Genomic DNA, 17,390 nt, shown 5'->3' with positions numbered 1-17,390 from the left:
ATGAATACCTTCGTTTCAGTTAACCTATTATTAGAGGAAGCATATGTTTAAAAGTGACATTTTTTTTGTAATCGATGTGATAATTCAGAGCAGCTTACCTACATCTTCATATCATCAGAATGAAAAATATCTTGTGTTTGAATATAAATAATATATGCATGGTCATAGACAACACTCATTTTGCCTATAACACTGTCAAATTGGTGAAACATTCATACAATAGTCACTATTCCTTTCAATAGTGTTTTCCACCACATTGAGATAATTTATTTGCTTCAGTATGAAATTAATGCTATTTTGTCCTATAAAAGGACGAGAAATTATAGTTACATTTCTATTTAAATTAGCAGAGTCAGGCTGCTAAATTAACAAATAGGATCATATTGTTCTAGGGATTAAAATATAACACGGGGGGAAAAACAGCAAAGGCACACCACACAAGCAAATGAAAACCATCAGTCAACAAGTTATGTCAAATCTTTTTAACAAGAAAATAGCAACATGTTTCATGAAATGTCTCTGGCAATGTCTCTTTTTCTCCATCATTAAAGGGGCAATCTGCAGTTGCTACATACATTTTCTGATTTATAAATTAATGATATGTACCCACTGATTCTTGAGGAATATGCCTCATGAGTTTAGTTCAACTGTCATATCCACACAGAACACAAAATATAAGATTGTTTTACTCCAATGTTTGGAAACAAAGTAAATGTAAACAAACACTATATAGAATCAAAACATGGTTAAAACTATAATTTTGATATCATGGATGGCCAGCCCTTGCATCCATAGCCTATGAATTTGAGAGTGGTTACATTTCTCCAGCCCCATCCCACAGCATTTACTGAAACAAGAGGCGGGGACACCGCTTTATTGTTTCAACTGCTGACTGCCCCTTTACATTAAAGAAGAATACATTTAAAAAATGGACCAGTGGGTTTTTGGTTCTGTATGGGGAAAAAATACAACATGATTGCCATTCACAACTTGGCAAGGCAATCACACTTTACATGATAGCTCTGTCATTTTCTATGGGTTTCAAAAATAGGTCATAATCGGTATTATATTAAATCGTTTCTCTGCGGCTCAGCTAGGAAAAGACTGAAACACTTGATAGTGCAACCCTGCCCCTTTCCAACGGGAAAAATAAATAATGTAACAGAAGCAAGTGGCTACTGGTCTGACCACCCCATTCCACTCCAGGGTGAAGTTTTCCCTAGGTGCAGATTTAGGATCATCTCCCCCTCCCCCAATCCTTATCACTAGCAGGGAAAATGCTAAACTGACATCTAGGGGCAAATTCACCCTACACCCCCCCCCCCCACTCCAGGAAATGGCTGCATTGTGTTTGTGTTAAACTTAGTGTCCTCAAACTTTTTTCCGTTTCGCATTCATTGACATTTTCTTTTTCATCTCTTCCTCCTCCAAGCGCAACTCTTCCTCATCCTCCTTGATACCCAGGCGTAAACTGGGAGAAGTGGAGAGAAAAACAAAACAGAGAAGATGTGTTAACACATGCAGACAACCACTGTCTAGCTTAAGTGGGCTTCCCTGTGTTTATCGTCAAAGATAGAACAAGGGATTTTGTTTCTAGGGCTTCAATTTGTTTTCTTCCTCTTGGCCATATTCTGTTTGAGATCCTCCCCCTCGTCTCTCCTCTTCCTGATCTTCGAAGACGGCCATTTTCAGGCTAACAGGATAGGGTGAGGCACAGGGGGCATAGCACAGGAGAGCAGAGACAGCGCACACACAGAGCGGCAGAACACAGGAGTGAGTGAGTTGAATCCATGATCTGGCAAAAAAGCAATGGACTGAGGGAGGCAAGTTTTAGTTCTGGAAGGCTGCTGTGTGTGCAGGCTTTGGTTTCGAACCTGTAACATACCTGATAAAACGTGTTGACATCTAAAGGAACACTACAGTTAGTGGATTATTTGAATCAGGCTAAAAACACTTGCAGCCCTCCAGGACCTGGGTTGGCCAGCCCTGCAATAGACAAACACTTCCACCTGCAGGCATTTCTCTATGGAACCCTCTACCACGACTGTAGTAATGACAATAGGGCTGACCCCATTTAATTGAATGGTCGACAGATTTTTTTAATGGAGCAGTTGCAAATTGTTTATTTTATGGCACATGAGAAGCATGTCTGATTCCCGCCACTCTGTGGACTAATACACTGCGGAGGCGGCAAACTCCATCGGTAGCGTAAGGCACGCCTGCCAGATTCGCCTTGGCACGCCAAGCAATTTGATAAAATGGAGAATGAGAAAATAAGTTACATTGGTTTTCCATAATGGCTACTGCTTTGGACCTGACACATTTGTGAAGTATTCCTTAGGCCTACAGTATGCGTGAAGACAACTTGTATTGGGTATAATTTTAAAATGTTGCAACAAGGGGAGTGTGGCTAAAATGGACAAGTTGTTTCTCTCTCCAGAATGCGCTCTCTCCCGCCAATTCATTGTTTCATAACTGTATTTTTTGAATTGTTTGCCTTTTGATTGTTAGTGTCTATCAACTCCCCATTACCAGTAGTACATTTACCATTAATCACCATTTCTTTGTTTGGTTATGGTAATTTCTGTTAATGCATTCAATATATTATTACAGTTGGTAACCATTTCGATTGTCAGAGTGGACATGTTGTTTGCAGAGCTCACAACCTATACTACACTTGTGAGAAACAAGTCTGGGTTTATTTCATTCCATTTATGAGTTGTCAATTTATTCATTGTGTTTTGTTTGGACCACTCCTGTCAATGTTGAGCACCTGATTACGCATAGAAGCAGGCCTTTGGCCTGTGCGCAAATGTAGAAATGTCATTTTTTTATTTAACCTTTAAGTAGGCAAGTCATTTGGGGATTTCTGATAGTATTTATGATTGTCTTAACCCACCACCACTAAACTGTGGAGCTTCTCAAAGTAATTTTTTCTTCACCTCAAACAGCAAGTAAACAAAGTGTGTCTTTACATCTACTGAAAATGACAATAGTTTCTCACTGTATTTGAACACGAAAGGGAGAGAGCTGGAAAGAGTTAACCACTGAGCCTTGGTGTGAAAGGGAAAATGACATGCTCCGATCCAGTGGACACACGTCATAAAATACCCGATTACTTCTTATCCCTTGCGCAAATAAGGCTGTGTGTCTGGAGCTCACTGGGGCAGGAAACTCTGAGGGCCCAGAATAGTGATAGAATGTTGCAAATTAAGATCGGTTTGAGGTCCTACTCATATTTTAAACATTTGAACTGGGGACCGATGCCTATCGGTGAATAGTTACATCCCTTGGAATTACATCCCTTGGAATTACAACCTTTTTTACCTCAGATTGATGATGTTGACTATAAACTTTTATACTAACATGATGACAAGATTAATTACATAAAACAGATCAATATCTTTTGTTTTCTACTGTTGATTTTGTCATACACGCTGGGGGTCGCAGAACTTACATGCTGACCACACCACTTGCATTGCAAAATGAATGTATGTTATTCAACAATTGCAACCACACTGCTCGCGAGCATCTGCGTGGACAGGTGCTAAAATAAAAGTTGGTTCAATTTGTGTCGCTCAATGCTCTGCAAGTCCTGCCTCTCAAATCTCCTCATTGGAGGAGCATATACCCACGTGGGTGATTGTAAGATGAACTGACGTCCACACTCCAGTCAGTTGTAGTAATGCACTGAAAAATGTGGTTGCTAACCATCATATAAAGTCCAAAGAAGAAAAAGCCTTAAGGAAGGAGGAGAGATGACAAGAAACAAATTCGGTTTACCGTTTTATCTGTGTATTAATTGTCGGAGTAGAGGACCTTGTGCATTTCAGGTAAAATAACAACCCAATGTTAATATACCAGGAAAAATTAGCTAACAACAGCAAGCTAGCTAAATTGACAAATGTTTAATGCTTTTTGACCGGGCCCCAAATGAATATAATTGGTTCAGAGTTTATTTTGATATTTCAACCTGCATGTCCTGATTGCTTCTGGTGTGGGTGAACAAAATAACATGCAGGCGTTGGCGTGCGTGTCCGGTTTGGTCAGCATGTTAGAACGCAGCTATAATTTATTTTCTCAAATGGCACAAATAATTCGGGGCGGTCTCTCTGTAAGTCTCTGGCCACACACCAATACACAGATTTGACCGTCAACTATCACTTAAATAGCAGCCAATCGTTGTCACTGTTGATATCCTATGGTGGGTTGTGATTCGTTGTGGTTTGTAACCCTTTCCGTGATGGCAGCTTCCGAAATCAACATCCGCCATTCCAAAATATAGATTGAAGCGTTCTACAAATTCTCATTTAATCAACCATCTATAGGTTAGTCCGTTTCCGTGTGACCTTCGTATAATGTATGTTTAAACAGTGCATTCAACCCAAACGTTTTGTCCCAGTTCTATTGATTTCAATATGTAATGATGAGTGATTAACAAAAAAGTATTGTTAAACTTACTGCGTTGGTGATCCACTTCAATCAAAATGAAACACTTCAAAATGTAGCTGGCTGTCATCTACAAGTTGTCCTCTACGAGTGATATATAAATTATTCCCAGATTCTGTGTCGTTGTCGAACTGTGCTAGTTTTAACAGGACGTGCAAACGGATTTTCCCCCTCTTGATTTCAACAGGATATGAGTAATTTACAAAACAGTGTTTCTCTTTCGGCGACCAACGTATCAAAATACAATACTATGAAATGTAGCTAACGGTCTTCTGCAGCTTCTCCTCTAACCAGTGAGGTAAAACACATCTCCCATGTCATGTCTTTTTAGTTGTGTACAACCAGATTTAATCAATGTAAGTGATTAATTGCCACTTGTCAAAACAACCAGGATATATGTGCTTGTGACAGTTTATAAGGTGCTTGATTAAAAAAATACAAGTAATATTATAATTGCACATTTGATCATAGGTTTTCAATATATCAAACTGTTTCTGCATATTGGTTATTGATTTGGACACGTTAAAGTTGTGTTTTGGCATAGGGCTATTGATCAATATATATTTTGGAAGCAGTGACAGCATACTTTTCAACTCAAGTTTTAGGAATATAAAATTTTACTTTCAAAAATTATTTCCAATAGTTTTGTAATCAGTTAAAAACTGCTGAATGAGTCCAAAAAAATGCTGTGATTGATTTATTTTGATGATATCAGAAATCACACAATACCTCAATGACAAAGCGAAAAATGAATGGCGCAGTGCCTTAGACCACTGCGCCATTCAGGATCCCTGCATAGATGACATGTATTTTTCCCACTGCCCCTGTTTCGAAACAGGTGCATAATAATGATCCATTCTAAATCTTAACAAATGCCACATTATTTAGTATATGTAAGGACCAGATTCAAGAATAGTCTGATGGGTGAAAATATTAGCCTATCAATTCTATATTATCACTTGTCAATGATACCCAGCGTAAGAAACAATGTTTTTTTTGCGACTTGTTCTAATCGTAGTCGCACACCTCATGTAGCCTAGCCCATATGTTTTAATAAGGTTTGCATCACAACTAAACTGGCCAAATAGAGGAATACCTATGTGAGAATGCTGTTCATCGACTACAGCTCGGCATTCAACACCATAGTACCCTCCAAGCTCGTCATCAAGCTCGAGACCCTGGGTCTCGACCCCGCCCTGTGCAACTGGGTACTGGACTTCCTGACGGGCCGCCCCCAGGTGGTGAGGGTAGGCAAAAACATCTCCTCCCCGCTGATCCTCAACACTGGGGCCCCACAAGGGTGCGTCCTGAGCCCTCTCCTGTACTCCCTGTTCACCCACGACTGCGTGGCCACGCACGCCTCCAACTCAAATCATCAAGTTTGCGGACCCCCCTATCCACATCGATGGAACAGTAGTGGAGAGGGTAGCAAGTTTTAAGTTCCTCGGCATACACATCACAGACAAACTGAATTGGTCCACTCACACAGACAGCATCGTGAAGAAGGCGCAGCAGCGCCTCTTCAACCTCAGGAGGCTGAAGAAATTCGGCTTGTCACCAAAAGCACTCACAAACTTCTACAGATGCACAATCGAGAGCATCCTGGCGGGCTGTATCACCGCCTGGTATGGCAACTGCACCGCCCTCAACTGTAAGGCTCTCCAGAGGGTAGTGAGGTCTGCACAACGCATCACCGGGGGCAAACTACCTGCCCTCCAGGACACCTACACCACCCGATGTCACAGGAAGGCCATAAAGATCATCAAGGACATCAACCACCCGAGCCACTGCCTGTTCACCCCGCTATCATCCAGAAGGCGAGGTCAGTACAGGTGCATCAAAGCTGGGACCGAGAGACTGAAAAACAGCTTCTATCTCAAGGCCATCAGACTGTTAAACAGCCACCACTAACACTGAGTGGCTGCTGCCAACACACTGACACTGACTCAACTCCAGCCATTTTAATAATGGGAATTGATGGGAAATGATGTAAATATATCACTAGCCACTTTAAACAATGCTACCTTATATAATGTTACTTACCCTACATTATTCATCTCATATGCATACGTATATACTGTACTCTATATCATCGACTGTATCCTTATGTAATACATGTATCACTAGCCACTTTAACTATGCCACTTTGTTTACATACTCATCTCATATGGCTATATATGTACTCGATACCATCTACTGTATCTTGCCTATGCTGCTCTGTACCATCACTCATTCATATATCCTTATGTACATATTCTTTATCCCCTTACACTGTGTACAAGACAGTAGTTTTGGAATTGTTAGTTAGATTACTTGTTATTACTGCATTGTCAGAACTAGAAGCACAAGCATTTCGCTACACTCGCATTAACATCTGCTAACCATGTGTATGTGACAAATAAAATTTGATTTGAACATCTTAAAATGAATCACATTAATCCGCTTCACAAGGGGTGTAGAGCCTAACTGGCATATATAAGCAGTGCGTGAGTTTCAAATTTGGGGAAGATAATTGTCACCATAAAAATGCACATTTATAATAAAAGCATTACAAGAGGTCACTTTTGATAATGGTGTTTTCCGCTAATAGAACATTTGCGCTTATAGCCTACTACCACGTGAATGAGAGATTATTAGAATGTGTACTAGAGGTCGACCAATTAATCGGAATGGCCGATCGGAAATCGGTATTTAAAAGGAACCACCAGCTTTCATATGTTCTCATGTTCTGAGCAAGGAACTTAAGCGTTAGCTTTCTTACATGGCACATATTTCACTTTTACTTTCTTCTCCAACACTTTGTTTTTGCATTATTTAAACCAAATTGAACATGTTTCATTATTTATTTGAGGCTAAATTGATTTTGTTGATGTATTATATTAAGTTAAAATAAGTGTTCATTCAGTATTGTTGTAATTGTCATTATTACAAATTTAAAAATATATATATATATATATTTTTTAAATTGGCCGATTAAAATCGGTATCGGCTCTTTGGTCCTCCAATAATCGGTATCGGCGTTGAAAAATCATAATCGGTAAACCTCTAGTGTGTACAGCCTGTGCAAAAAAACAAAGCAAAGCTCACGCCTTTCAAGCAACTTTTTTCAAATCATCATTAGAGCCTCATCATGCAGCCTTACAATGCATGAAAAATGTAAACATATAGCCCAATGTTTGTAAAATAACGAAAGTTACATTAATTTATATCTCTAAATTAAGCATATCGGGGTACCTATTTCTTTGTTAACCGGCGCTCAACACAGAATAGCTGCATGTGCGCACTCCCTCAAATCGTTTGGAGAAAATATCCTTTCTATTTTAATTCAGCTTTGTTCAATTGAATTCTTAATACTACAGAACAATATAAAATAATGACACAGAACTCTAAGCAAATCTTGTCTGCTAAATGAGCTAGTATAGCCCACAGCCATTTGGCATAGCCAGATCAGGACCTAACATAAGGACAACTCAGAGTATGTTATGCTTTGCTTCTGAAATAGACTACATTTTCTTCATATCATGCTTCTTTAGACCCGTCTAAAATAATGGATTTATTGTGAAGGTGTAGGCTATATTACATGGATTTATTCAACATTTTAAAATGGCTTGTGGAAGCCAGGAGATGCTAAATTTGTTTGTTAATTAACGGTCAATTACCGTGAGACCGACAGTTATTTGTTTGACAATCACGGGCTGACGAAACTGTGTGTAATATATATACTCAAGTAAGGTGGACACAAACCCTGTGGGTTTGTCAATTGTCATAAAGAGAACAACATTCCAGTGCCGGATCCAAACCCATAGCCCCTTCTCCTGGGACATTAGCAGATTTGAAAGGGCATAATCAATTTAAACAATAGGTTGATGGGTACACCAAAGGGGTAGGGACTAGGGGTTGTTTTTGGACAGGTCCTAGAACACCCCAGTGGTCTCATCTCCCCTCACCAATGGCTTACCTCCTAGCCTCCTCTTTTTGCTGGTCTCTCCAACTGCTCTCCATGAATTTTAATGCATAGTCACTCTCTTCTTTGTATCTAGGGCAGAAAAAGCACACAAAACACATTTTGTGGAATGGAACAAACCACAAGCTACACCAAGTGGTTTTGTGTGACTTCAAAAAGCTTAAACACTGGTGAAATGCAGTTAACTGGGAATTTCAAACAAGAGGACATTCAAAAACAGCCATTACATTTCTAGGGTTATTTGGAGAAAACCTTGACAGTGTGTGGGTGTGTGTGCTTCTAGGTGGTTTAGGGTTAGAACTGGTGTTAAAGGTTAGGTTTTGGGGTTAGGGTTATGGAAAATAGTATTTTTAATGGGAATCAATTGTGTCCCCACAAGGTTAGTACAACCAGACTGTGTGAGAGCCTTACTTGGTCCGGTCGTAGCCAAAGATTTCCTTGATGTGTTTGGAGACTGTGTCTTGGTCCTCCCCTTCATCGTCGATGAAGTCCTCCATCTCAGAGTCGTACTCCTCGTCCTCCTCGTCCTCATACTTCCTCTTGTAGGCCGAGGTGATTGGTGAACGAATCATGCCTGGGGAAAACAGGGGTGTATTCATTAGTGCACACAGTGGTAAAACATTTTGCACAATAGCAACACCTTTTGCAATGGAAAACAAAAACAAGTGTTTATTGGACAAATCCAGGTACTCCCTTCCCGTTTCGGTCCACTTACTTCCTAGTGAACACACCCTGGAAAATGTGCCTGTGTAAGAGAGGTCTAGGACGGGGGAGGGAGGCTGACTATTGGAGCTGGGCAATATGTACAAAAGTACATATCAAAATCCATTTACTGAATTATCATACTGATAAATTTAACGATTCATTTTTAAAATGTATAAGCACCAGTTACTTTTTAGTGGGACTTCCGACAGCAAACGTCCCCACTCTAAATCTTTCATACTTCTGACGTAGTTATTCTTTGGAACGCTACTCTTCTTATGCCGTTTAAGCTAGAAAGGCATTCAAACTTCCAAACGTGTAGACCGGCCTGGAATACTGTGCTATCATACAACTTTGATATATTTTATACTTTTTAAACTATAAAGCTTTTTTGGAGACTGTTATTCCATGTCGTGAATCTGTTATTCAATGCGTTTCTATTGGATAATAGCAGTAACGTCAAATTCAATGTTTCTTTAAAAAAAAAATTATATATATTACACACACACATATATATATATATATATATATACATACATTATACCTTAAGTGCTGTTAAAATTCAAAATCAAAAAAGCTAAATGATCCTTGGCATGACCATTTTATAAAAAATTCATATAGCTTAGTAAACCCCCCCCTAAATATATTTGATTTAGAAAATGTATTAATTTGCCCATGTTAATCATAAGACATGAACAAAATGTATCAGTGATTCATATTTTCCTGCAACCTTCTGAAATGGCACACACATGACCCTGTCTGTGTGTGTGCGGTGCCCACATATAACACAAAGTGCAGACATCTTTAGTGATGATGCTGATAACCTTTTAATGGTAAAGATGGAAAGGCTTTCCCAAAAAACTTCTCAATTAAATGTAAACTACAAAGCAGCCTACTGTCGTTTTGACCACTTTCCCAACAACTTAGACAAAACATGAAATCTTCCTCTACTTCTCTGTCACTCAGATCTGAACATAAATATCTTCGGCCAATCAAACAATACAGCTGTTTTAGTAATAACAACAACTTTTCCTCTCAGCTTTTTTAAACAACTTCCAGTTTGACCAGAGAAAGTCAGGAAGAGCCCTTTTGTACAATGTTATTTCAATGACAAATCAGTTCCTGTGGTTCACACAAATTACCAGGTTTTCATATGCACCCCACAGAAAATGTATAAATGTGTTAGGAACATCTGTCCAGCAGAGGGCGGTTTGCTTTTGAGCCACAAACAGTCATCTGACTTCATTGATAAACGTTATGTGGACAAATGTTATGTGGACATGTTTAGGGACCATAATATTGATGTGTGTGTTACAAATAAACATTTTTCTACATGCGCAAGTTAGCTAGCTATCATAGACATGGTTTGCCAAGTTAGCTTATAGATTTATTTTTATTTTTTTAAATACACTAGAATCATTACAGATACTAAAAGATACTGATGAACACTAAATCTAAAGTAGTTGATTATAGGACAAAAGGGTAGGGCTAATGAGGGCTAAATAATACCATTTAGGCTAATTAACCTGATGTAGCTAAAATATTTATGTTTTGGGCATGAGAAAAAAGTACATGTCGTCTCATTTGCAGCTCCATTTTGTCCACAAATCTATTGGTTAAAGGCGAGTATCCAAAAATCACATTCCCATAAGGATATGAATGTTTGAGGCATTGTTTTGATTGTTTGTCTATTGTATTCCAATGTGTAAAAATACTCAAATGTGACTATCTCCCCTTTTCTTACAGAATACCACTACATGTACCCTCACACACAATTATAGTATTTGAACATAGGAAAGAAAAGTGTGTGTGTCAGACCCTAACAGGTCCAAAGAATAATCCCTATCCAACTACATAAATCAGACAAAAATCATGCCATGAACATTTCCTGCAAATTCTTTCAATTTTCTTTGTTTATAACTTAAAGTTGATTCAAATTCAACTCGACTTGTGTCCCCCTGGGGGCAGAGGTGCTCCGAGGGAAGGGGTGCCCCTCTCCTGCCAGTGGGTCTTTCTTCCCACTGGGCTGGAGGAGGATCAGAGAGGACTTCAAGAACATCCTGCTATTGTTCAAACCAGTGATAAAATACTTTAAAACATTTTAATTTACAACTTCACTTGTGTACTCCATTATTAGTTTTCATATACTGTCATATTCTAGTAGGAGAGTGTATAAAAGTGTAGTTGTCAGTGATTATTTCTGATGAAATGTGTGATCTAACTGCCCATTCATCAAAAGTAATAAGGTTGATATAGTCTATCAAAGTAATCAGACCAATTACTTTACTAAATGTCACTGACTATGTTTAACTGCTTCGCTTAAGTAAAACTTTTTCAAATTATTCTACTACCACAAAAACACTTAAGTCCCACAATCTTTCATGGAAAATTACCATAGAGTTTAAATTACCATTAAAACTACTCCTACTATTTTAAAATGTTATCAATTGTCCTGTTAGCAATAGCCCATATTTTTTGTCCTGTTAGCAACAGCCCATATTAGAAGATGTTGTCCTCTTTCCTTCTAAAACCTCACATTCAAGTAAAAGCTACTTTTTTTTACAACTTCAGTAAAATGGCCTCGATAAATGGTCGGTTTAGTCAGTGTTGATCATTTTCAGTTGATCATCCAAGCTCTACTGACCATTCTAGATGATCATTGTATTTGACTACATATAGAACAGTATGTTGCACATCGTTCTTGAAGTATTTCTCATCCTATGGGCTGGTTTCCCAGACACAGATTAAGCCTAGTCCTGGACTAAAAAGCATGCTCAATGAAGATTCTCAATTGAAAGTGCCTTTTAGTCCAAGACTAGGCTTGATCTGTTCGGGAAACCAGCCCCAAGTGAAGTATATTTCGATACAGTGCCTTTTGAAAGTATTCATACCTGTTGACTTATTCCACATTTTGTTGTGATACTGCCTGAATTAAAATGTTTAAATATATTTTCTCGCCCATCTGCACACAATATCCCATAATGACAAAGTGAAAACATGTTTTTAGAAATTTTAGCAAGTGTATTAAAAATGAAATACAGAAATCTCATTTACATTATTCACACCCTTAAGTCAATACTTTGTAGAAGCACCTATGGTTGTTTGCACTGAATCAGGTCCTCATCAAGGATTTGCCTGTTTTTGTCTCTATTCCATTATTCCCCAGATTTGCAGTGCTCATGTCTTCCACACAGCACTGCACGCCAAGACCCTAGCTTTATTATCGTGTTTTTATCCCCCAAATGTGTTTTATATTAGTACTTGTTTATTCTGTATTGTCATGTAGTGACATCCTTTAATAAATATTTTAGATTAGCTTGATGTCAAGTCTAATATTTTCTCCTTCTGGTCCTTACCTTGAGGTCTCATCATTGAGCTGGGCTGCATGCCTGGCCTACTAGGTGGCATGCCTGGCCTACTAGGTGGCATGCCTGGCCTACTAGGTGGCATGCCTGGCCTACTAGGTGGCGCTCCCCTGCCTCCACCAAAGGTCTTGGATGAGATGGTCTCGGCCACCAAAGTGCATTTGGGTCTCCCAGGCCCGGAGCCCATACTGCTGGCTGGCCGCCTGGGCACGGGTCCCCCACCCCCAGGCCGACTGGGTGCGTTCCCTGGAGGTCTGACCCCTCCGCCACCAGGGCGACCTTGGACACCACCTCCACCCGGCCTGGCCTGAGGTGGCCCCCCTGGCCTCAGAGGACCGACTGCAGTGGGTCTCATCTGTTCGTTACTCGCTGGTCTTGCCGTGGAGCTACCACCAGGTCGTGCCGGTACTCCCTTTCCGGGCCTGGAGGGTCCTCCGGTGGGTCCTCCCCTCACTGAGCTGCCCTGGCTGGCTCGAGCCTGCCCCAAAGAGCCCCCTTGCTGTGGCCTGCTTTGGCCCAAACCCTGTGGTCTAGCCTGGACGGAACTCAGAGCTGTGCTGGGTCTCATCCCGGAGCTGCCGGGTCGCCCTGGAGTTAGTGAGGCGTTTCCCTTCCTGGGGGTGTTAAGGTCACTTGTGGCAGTGGGTTTGTGGCCTGCTGAAGTGGGCCTGGGTGTGGGGGTTTTGGCTGAGACCTGAGAGGAGGCTCCTTTGGTGGGGGCTTTTCTGCTTAAGGCACCTGACAAGCTGGAAGAGGAGCTCTGAGAAGGTTTTGCTTTGGACCTTTCTCTATCTCGGTCTCTGTCTCTGTCCTGTGATGGCTTGGCAGAACCATGGTGGCTTCTCTCGCTCGACGAGCAAGATGGCAGCAGGGGCTTTGGCTTCCTCCCCGACCCACTGGGGACGGGCCTCTCCGACAAGCTCTTGTGTGGCTGCTTCCCGTTCCTTACATCTCTGTCAGAAGTGCTTTTCCTTGAGGAGCTTGAGCTGGCCTGGGATTTGTCTCTTCCATCTCTGTTCCTATCTCTGTCCCCATCTCTATCTCGTTCTCTCTCCTGGGGTCTGGAGTCTCTGCTACCTTTATCAAGCCGCTTAGCCTTGCGTTCCAGGTCCAGCTCACGTATCTCATCAGCCGTCCGCAGCCTCTCCGGCTCTCCCTTCTTGCTTGGCTTGGCTTTCACCTCCACTGGCTCAAACTGCTTCTTCTGGGCCAGTTTGAGCAGCTCTGCAAAGTTCATGGGTAGAGGGGCGGGTTTAGATGGTCCGCTGGGTCTCTTTGAGGGCTTGGAGTTGGGAACAGCCTGTCTGGGTATCTGGGGTTCCGGGTCCGGTTCTGACTCGGGCTCAGAGTCAGTCTGCGCGTATTCATACGTGTCCTCATCATCTTCGTCGTAAGTGTCACTCCTCTGCTGCTCTTCGCCCCTCTCCCCCTTTGATCTCCTCTTCTTGGGTTCCTCCACCACAGGGATGCCGTTGTAGCCCCTGAAGTTGTCCTTGGTTCGAGATGCCATCGCTCGAGCCTTGCGGTCAGACTTTAGCTCCACCCTTTTGGCGAGAAGCCCCTCTTTCTTTTTCATACTCATGGCCTCTGTGGAAACATTACAACACATTTCAATTAACCCAACATTAGAATATTATATGCATCGGAATTAACAAGCAACATAAATTCACACTACTTTACTAAATACAGATACATTGATTTAAAAACAAACCTTTCTTTTTACTCTCTATCTCTTGTTTCTTTAGGAAAGCCTGCACAGCTGCTGAGTTGACACCTTTCACTTTAGGGTCCTTTTTGGGTGGTCCAGTTTGTAAACTGTACCGCTTCTGCATAGAAATGTGAAATGAAAAGATTGATAAATATAGATTAACATGGGATGGTTAGTTGTGTAACCTAATAGTCGTTTGGGAAATTACTCATTAAAAAAACGAGTTGGGATACACAAGGCAGGCAATAATGCTTTTTTTGTTTATCACAGCCTATACATGGGAAAACATGATATTCTCAAACAAGGCTACAATAGCTGCTATTATGCCCATAAATATGTCACTAGATACCTATGTGAATACATACCACCAAGTTTTAAAATATTTATGTATAGGTAACATAACGTACGTCATAAGGCTAAGTCCAAAGTTATAAGACCGGGCACACCACTAGGCACTACCAACATGGTTAACAATCTAGAAAACATTCCAAACGAATGGCTAGCTAGCACCTATTCTGGCCAGCAATCTCGACGAATGACAGCCAACGTGGATGTCACTTAGCAGAGTTGGTAAAAGCTATGGAGACATTGAGCAGACTAGTTAGCTAATTTACTGGTTGTAAACATAACGTAATATTTTTTACAAATATGTAAATAAAAAAAATAAAAAAAGCTTTATTCTCACCGGTACGCTACTGAGGCCCTGGTTTTGGGAGGCGATCGACAAGACATTTTCGAAGTCCATGGTGATTTTTTTGCCAGGTGGTGAATGGTTAGCTAAGGTTGGGTGGATAGCTCAATATTCCCATCCAGAATGAAAAGTATGACAGGCTACCTAGCTACTAGCTAGCTGTTTCCAGAAACGTCAACCATAACCAGGCGTTACATGTCTTCATAAAATACGACGGTACAAAATGACTCACTTGCTAATTTGAATTTAGCAAAACTAAGTACCTATCTCAACCTGCTAAACAAGGCAGCTGGCGTTTCTAGTTTAGCTAGCCACACTTGTTAGCCTAGCTAGCCACGTAAACCCTCACTGGGATTACGTCGTTCTAATCAATTTCAAACGTGAACTACAAACACTAAAGTAAATTGATAACAACTAATTACGGCGAGGGAAAATAAAGTAAAACGAAAAGATAAAACGAGGAAAGACAAGTGTCTATTTTCGTGCTGCTTTTGTAGCACAGATTATTTTAATTGCGTAGACCAACGTGAAACAGGCAAGAATAACTAATTACTTCCGGGTTGCATATTTTTGTGATGCTTCAGAATAAATCTTGTCCTGTACATGTTTGTAAATGTATAATTTTGGCGAAATTACTTAGCATACAAATACGTTCAAAGTATTTAGTTAAGATATTATTATATATAAACACTACCATTCAATAATGTGGGGTCACGTAGAAATGTCCTTGTTTTTGAAAGAAAGGCAATGTTTTTTGTCAATTTAAATAACATCAAATTGATCAGCAATACAGTGTAGATATTGTTAATGTCGTAAATGACTATTGTAGCTGGAAACGGCTGATTTTTAATGGAATATCTACATAGGCATACAGAGGCCCATTATCAACAACCATCACTCCTGTGTTCCAATGGCACGTTGTGTTAGCTAATCCAAGTTTATCGTTTTAAAATACTTATTGATCATTAGAAACCCCTTTTGCAATTGTGTGCACAGCTGAAAACTGTTGTCACTTCTAGGTTAGACTACTGCAATGCTCTACTTTCCGGCTACCCGGATAAAGCACAAAATAAACTTCAGTTAGTGCCAAATACGGCTGCTAGAATCCTGACTATAACCAATTTTTTAAATCATATTACTCCAGTGCTAGCCTCCCTACACTGGCTTCCTGTCAAAGCAAGGGCGGATTTCAAGGTTTTACTGCTAACCTACAAAGCATTACATGGGCTTGCTCCTACCTATCTCACTGATTTGCTCCTGCCGTACATACCTACACGTATGCTACGGTCACAAGACGCAGACCTCCTAATTGTCCCTAGAATTTCTAAGCAAACAGCTGGAGGCAGGGCTTTCTCCTATAGAGCACCATTTTTATGGAATGGTCTGCCTGCCCATGTGAGAGACGCAAACTCGGTCTCAACCTTTAAGTCTTTACTGAAGACTCATCTCTTCAGTGGGTCATATGATTGAGTGTAGTCTGGCCCAGGAGTGTGAAGGTGAACGGAAAGGCTCTGGAGCAACGAACTGCCCTTGCTGTCTTTGCCTGGCCGGTTCCCCTCTTTCCACTGGGATTCTCTGCCTCTAACCCTATTACAGGGGCTGAGTCACTGGCTTACTAGGGCTCTTTCATACCGTCCCTAGGAGGGGTGCGTCACTTGAGTGGGTTGAGTCACTGATGTGATCTTCCTGTCTGGGTTGGCGCCTCCCCCTTGGGTTGTGCCGTGGCGAAGATCTTTGTGGGCTATACTCGGCCTTGTCTCAGGATGGTAAGTTGGTGGTTGAAGATATCCCTCTAGTGGTGTGGGGGCTGTGCTTTGGCAAAGTGGGTGGGGTTATATCCATCCTGTTTGGCCCTGTCCGGGGGTGTCATCGGATGGGGCCACAGTGTCGCCTGACCCCTCCTGTCTCAGCCTCCAGTATTTATGCTGCAGTAGTTTATGTGTCGGCTAGGGTCAGGGTCAGTTTGGGCTAGGGCTAGGGTCAGTTTGTTATATCTGGAGTACTTCTCCTGTCCTATCCGGTGTCCTGTGTGAATTTAAGTATGCTCTCTCTAATTCTTTCTCTCTCTCGGAGGACCTGAGCCCTAGGATCATGCCTCAGGACTACCTGACATGATGACTCCTTGCTGTCCCCAGTCCACCTGGCCGTGCTGCTGCTCCAGTTTCAACTGTTCTGCCTGTGATTATTATTATTTGACCATGCTGGTCATTTATGAACATTTGAACATCTTGGCCATGTTCTGTTATAATCTCCACCCGGCACAGCCAGAAGAGGACTGGCCACCCCTCATAGCCTGGTTCCTCTCTAGGTTTCTTCCTAGGTTTTGGCCTTTCTAGGGAGTTTTTTCTAGCCACCGTGCTTCTACACCTGCATTGCTTGCTGTTTGGGGTTTTAGGCTGGGTTTCTGTACAGCACTTTGAGATATCAGCTGATGTACGAAGGGCTATATAAATACATTTGATTTGATTTGATTTGTTCTGATTAAAGAAGCAATAAAACTGGCCTTCTTTA

At 41.1% G+C, this 17,390-nt stretch overlaps 1 protein-coding gene across 1 annotated transcript; it reads right to left on the bottom strand.

Moving 5' to 3' along the window:
• Positions 1-803: 803 nt before the first annotated feature.
• Positions 804-15,423, bottom strand: spty2d1 (SPT2 chromatin protein domain containing 1). The gene is made up of 6 exons (XM_021564096.2): positions 14,874-15,423; positions 14,192-14,306; positions 12,472-14,067; positions 8,825-8,987; positions 8,408-8,485; positions 804-1,471 (listed from the first exon to the last, which is right to left on the bottom strand). Exons 1-6 carry the CDS (start codon positions 14,931-14,933, stop codon positions 1,372-1,374), a joined length of 2,112 nt encoding a protein of 703 aa, XP_021419771.1. The 5' UTR covers positions 14,934-15,423; the 3' UTR covers positions 804-1,371.
• Positions 15,424-17,390: the final 1,967 nt, after the last annotated feature.

The sequence above is a fragment of the Oncorhynchus mykiss genome, chromosome 2 (genome assembly GCF_013265735.2).
Source record: "Oncorhynchus mykiss isolate Arlee chromosome 2, USDA_OmykA_1.1, whole genome shotgun sequence".
In the NCBI taxonomy this organism is placed as follows: Eukaryota; Metazoa; Chordata; class Actinopteri; order Salmoniformes; family Salmonidae; genus Oncorhynchus; species Oncorhynchus mykiss.
The sequence above is the reverse complement of the archived record's forward strand: the minus strand, read 5'-3'. Positions and strand labels throughout refer to the sequence as shown.

Coding starts and splice junctions, on each gene's coding strand:
- spty2d1 (XM_021564096.2), bottom strand. CDS start 14,933: ATGGACTTCGAAAATGTCTTGTCGATCGCCTCCCAAAACCAGGGCCTC. Junction 14,307..14,873: donor AGGGCCTCAGTAGCGTACCG/GTGAGAATAAAG, acceptor ATTTCTATGCAG/AAGCGGTACAGTTTACAAAC. Junction 14,068..14,191: donor GATAGAGAGTAAAAAGAAAG/GTTTGTTTTTAA, acceptor ATGTTTCCACAG/AGGCCATGAGTATGAAAAAG.